Source organism: Garra rufa, chromosome 1 (assembly GCF_049309525.1).
Source record: "Garra rufa chromosome 1, GarRuf1.0, whole genome shotgun sequence".
In the NCBI taxonomy this organism is placed as follows: Eukaryota; Metazoa; Chordata; class Actinopteri; order Cypriniformes; family Cyprinidae; genus Garra; species Garra rufa.
Genome location: NC_133361.1, coordinates 6,121,818 through 6,125,270, shown reverse-complemented (window position 1 = coordinate 6,125,270; position 3,453 = coordinate 6,121,818). Strand labels below are relative to the sequence as shown.

At 35.2% G+C, this 3,453-nt stretch overlaps 1 protein-coding gene across 1 annotated transcript in view; it reads left to right on the top strand.

Moving 5' to 3' along the window:
• The first annotated feature begins 677 nt into the window (after positions 1 to 677).
• The window catches only part of LOC141335231 (uncharacterized), a 243,591-nt gene continuing 240,815 nt past the window's right edge, over positions 678 to 3,453 (top strand). Inside the window, exons 1-3 of the mRNA XM_073840668.1 lie at positions 678 to 738; positions 1,021 to 1,347; positions 1,448 to 1,759. Of these exons, the coding sequence (XP_073696769.1) occupies positions 678 to 738; positions 1,021 to 1,347; positions 1,448 to 1,759 (700 nt within the window). The remainder of the gene's footprint in view (positions 739 to 1,020; positions 1,348 to 1,447; positions 1,760 to 3,453) is intronic.

Below are 3,453 nucleotides of genomic sequence, written 5' to 3'. Positions count from 1 at the left end.
TTGTTAATGTTATCAATGACTTCCTTCTTTGAATCGAACTAATAACAATATCAATAATGCCATAGTCAAACTTGCTGTCCACCATTTTGAAATATATCTGAAAGCCTACTTTTTTGAACTCCTCCGAAGTCATTGGTCAGATATTTGGAAAAACCATTTATCACGTAAATAACTTTTCAGTAACAAACCAGTTTTATCAGTAATATTTTAATTAATTTATTTGTAGGAAGCTGCTAAAAGAAAGAAGTTGAACTAAAGGTAATGCAAATAACTGCCTATAGATTGGTTTTAGAGCAAATGTGGTTTTAGCAGCAACATGCAGTTTTCACACTGAAGAACATGTTTCACAGCTGCTTTTTTCTGGTTAGTGTTTATGGTTAGTCAGTTCATAGCAAATATAGAAGAAACAGAGTTCAACCCAACACCGGTAACAGCCCACGCTCAGCTCTCGAGGGAAGATTTAACCGATCGAGGCGTTTAGAGAACAAATGCAGCTTAAAACTGCCTGAGCTGATCTCAGTTCTCTCACTTCTCCATTATGACGGACATTCTGTCACTAACAGCATTTAAACACTCAGCCAATCAGATCAGAGGAAGTTAAACACAGGAAGAGCTGCTAGTATTTAAAGACAGAGTTGTGAGCATATAATGAAGAGGAAGACTGACAGAAAGAGAAAATGTCTGATAAGTGTCATCTGTGTCTGCTGGGACTCATCTTCCTCTCTTCACTTCTCACAGGTAAACACAGCTGTACTTTTTCAATAAGACATTCAGATCATCAGTTCGTCTGGGAAAGAGTTCATTTGAATATGTTTAGTTTATTTTTGTGTTATATACAGAACATTCTGGATTATTCCTGAATGAACTAAAACTAGACAGTTTCACACTCAAACATCAGATGCTGAATTATCTTCATATTAAGAGTGTGTTAGTGATTCAAACTGCTCTCCCGCTGTCTTTCTCGCTATATATAATAATTAATGTATAAATAATTATCATTCAAATGTTCTTGTGTTTCAGGTAGCAGTGGAGTGGATGATGCTCATGTGTTCATCAGTTCTGGTGAAAATGTCCATCTGCCCTGTAATAATGCTCTTCATGGCTGCAAATCAACTACATGGAACTATAATAACAGACATTCAGCAACAGTTGAACTGATTGGTTTAGGGATGAAGAATAAAGACATAGAGAGACATGAGAGACTGAGTCTGGGTTCTGACTGCTCTCTGAACATCAATAACATCGCAAAAGAAGATTATGGATTATACTCCTGCCAACAATGGACGGGTGTGAATAGAGACCAGAAACATGGAATTGATGCAAGTGTTTATCTGCATGTTCTTTGTGGTAATTTTATTATTATGTTGTCAATTTAATTCTTAATCCTTTATGTAAACTCCCAGGATGATTGAAAAGTGTGTGATTTGAGTGTTATTTTGTGTTTCAGTCTCTCCATCATCCTCACAGACTGAGATCAGTCCAGGCAGCTCTGTGACTCTCTCCTGTCAGTTGTATTCATATCCTGGAGTCTCTTGTGGTGATTGGATCCGTTCTCAGAGAATTGAGCTGTTCTGGGTGAATCAGGCTGGTGTTAATCTGACGATATCAGACTCCAGATATCAGATATCAGCTCCAGGACACTGTATCATCACTCTGACTACAACACTCCTGAATGAACATGACAACAGAGAGTGGAGATGCAATGTTACTCACAGAAATCAACTCAAGACCTCAGTCACATATACTGTCAAGAAACCAGGTGAGAAAACATCTCATCAATCAGTTTTAGACCCTTATAATGTCAGCAACACTAAGGACTATTAATATCGCTGAAGTAGAACAAACTAAGGCACTAAAGCTTCTTTCAGTCTGACAGAAAAGAAACTCAAAGCACTGCTGCAAACTCATGAACTGCAGTAAACTATATCAGTCCAACAAGAGCCGCTGTAAATAATGAAGAAATGTCAAATATTTTATTATGCAATGTGATCAAAGTTAAAATATAATGGCCATATTCAACAGCAGCGGTGATTCGGGCTAAACTTAATGTGGCTGTGAGTGTTGAACATATTGAACGTATTTTTAGGATAAAAGAGAGAGAGTCATATAGGTCATTACAAATCATTACAATAAGAAATATTGTGAAATATTGGTAATATTGGTAAATAAAACAAAACATCAACAAACATTATCAGCACTAAACATGCATTTTATTACCCCTCACTTCAATGCTATTTGTACAGTAAAACGTTTGACATTCAGTAGACATTTGGATTCAAACCAATGAAACTCTTTGCGCTTATGTTTTGAACCCAAACTAAATCAGAAATATATGACCTATTCGTTGCGCACAATGTCACAGTCTGGCTGGGTTGAGGAGTGGAGAAGGAGCAGGATAACCGGAGTAGATGAATATAAAGAAGTTTATTAAATAAAACACTGCAAATGAGTACAAACAAACAAAAACCGGGAGCAAGAAGGAGCACATGAAACAATAGTAACATTAACGACGGACACCGGGGTGTGATCAGACACAGACTAAATACACAGAAAACAAGGCGTAGATACAAAGGAGATAACAGGATGACGAGGGGGAAATACAAATATGGGCATGACTAAACCAATGGAACATGAATCAAAAGGGGGAGACAAGGACTAAACCAATGGAACTGGAAACAGAGGGGGAAAAACACTAGGAAAACAGAACAAGACAGGACAAAATACTGACACACAAGGCTTAATTTCAATAATAGAAAGTGATATTTAAATTAACCATCTGAATTAATTAAACATTTTACCTGACATTTTGACATGACATTATACTCTAAAACCAATACTAAAATGTTCAGAAAAAAAATCCCTGTTATCGCACATAGCACTGCTTTTGGAATAAGCCGTTTATGTGGTTTGTAACAATTTTACACAACTTTGAATGTATACAATTATATAAATCTATTAAACAACAACACAATTCAATCAACAGATATCAAATTAACTGTTACATTTATAATAGTATTCCCTATAATGCACAAAACCTTTTTTTTTTTTTTTTTTTGGATAATGCTTTTATTTTTTTTATATATGGTGCTGAAACCACATTTCTAACATGTTTTATTACACTGAACACACTTAAATTCATTAAACCTTGCCCCCATTTGGGATACAGTTATAAAACAACTGTAAAATATTCAGAATATTAATATTTTAAATTGAACATTAAAAGCAAATGCAGAGTATAAATGGGAAAGCCCTTACGTAGAATCTAAAATGTTTTTCTAAAATGAGCATATATATTACGCTCTCATGTTTAGGTACAATACTTTCTCGTTAATGGCAATCAATATTGTCTTTTCTTTGCCATTAAAACGAAAGAGCTGAATATAAACGTATGATGAAACAAAAGGTACAACGCCATCACTAAGGTGCAAAAGTGAAAATACATGTTTGTACATT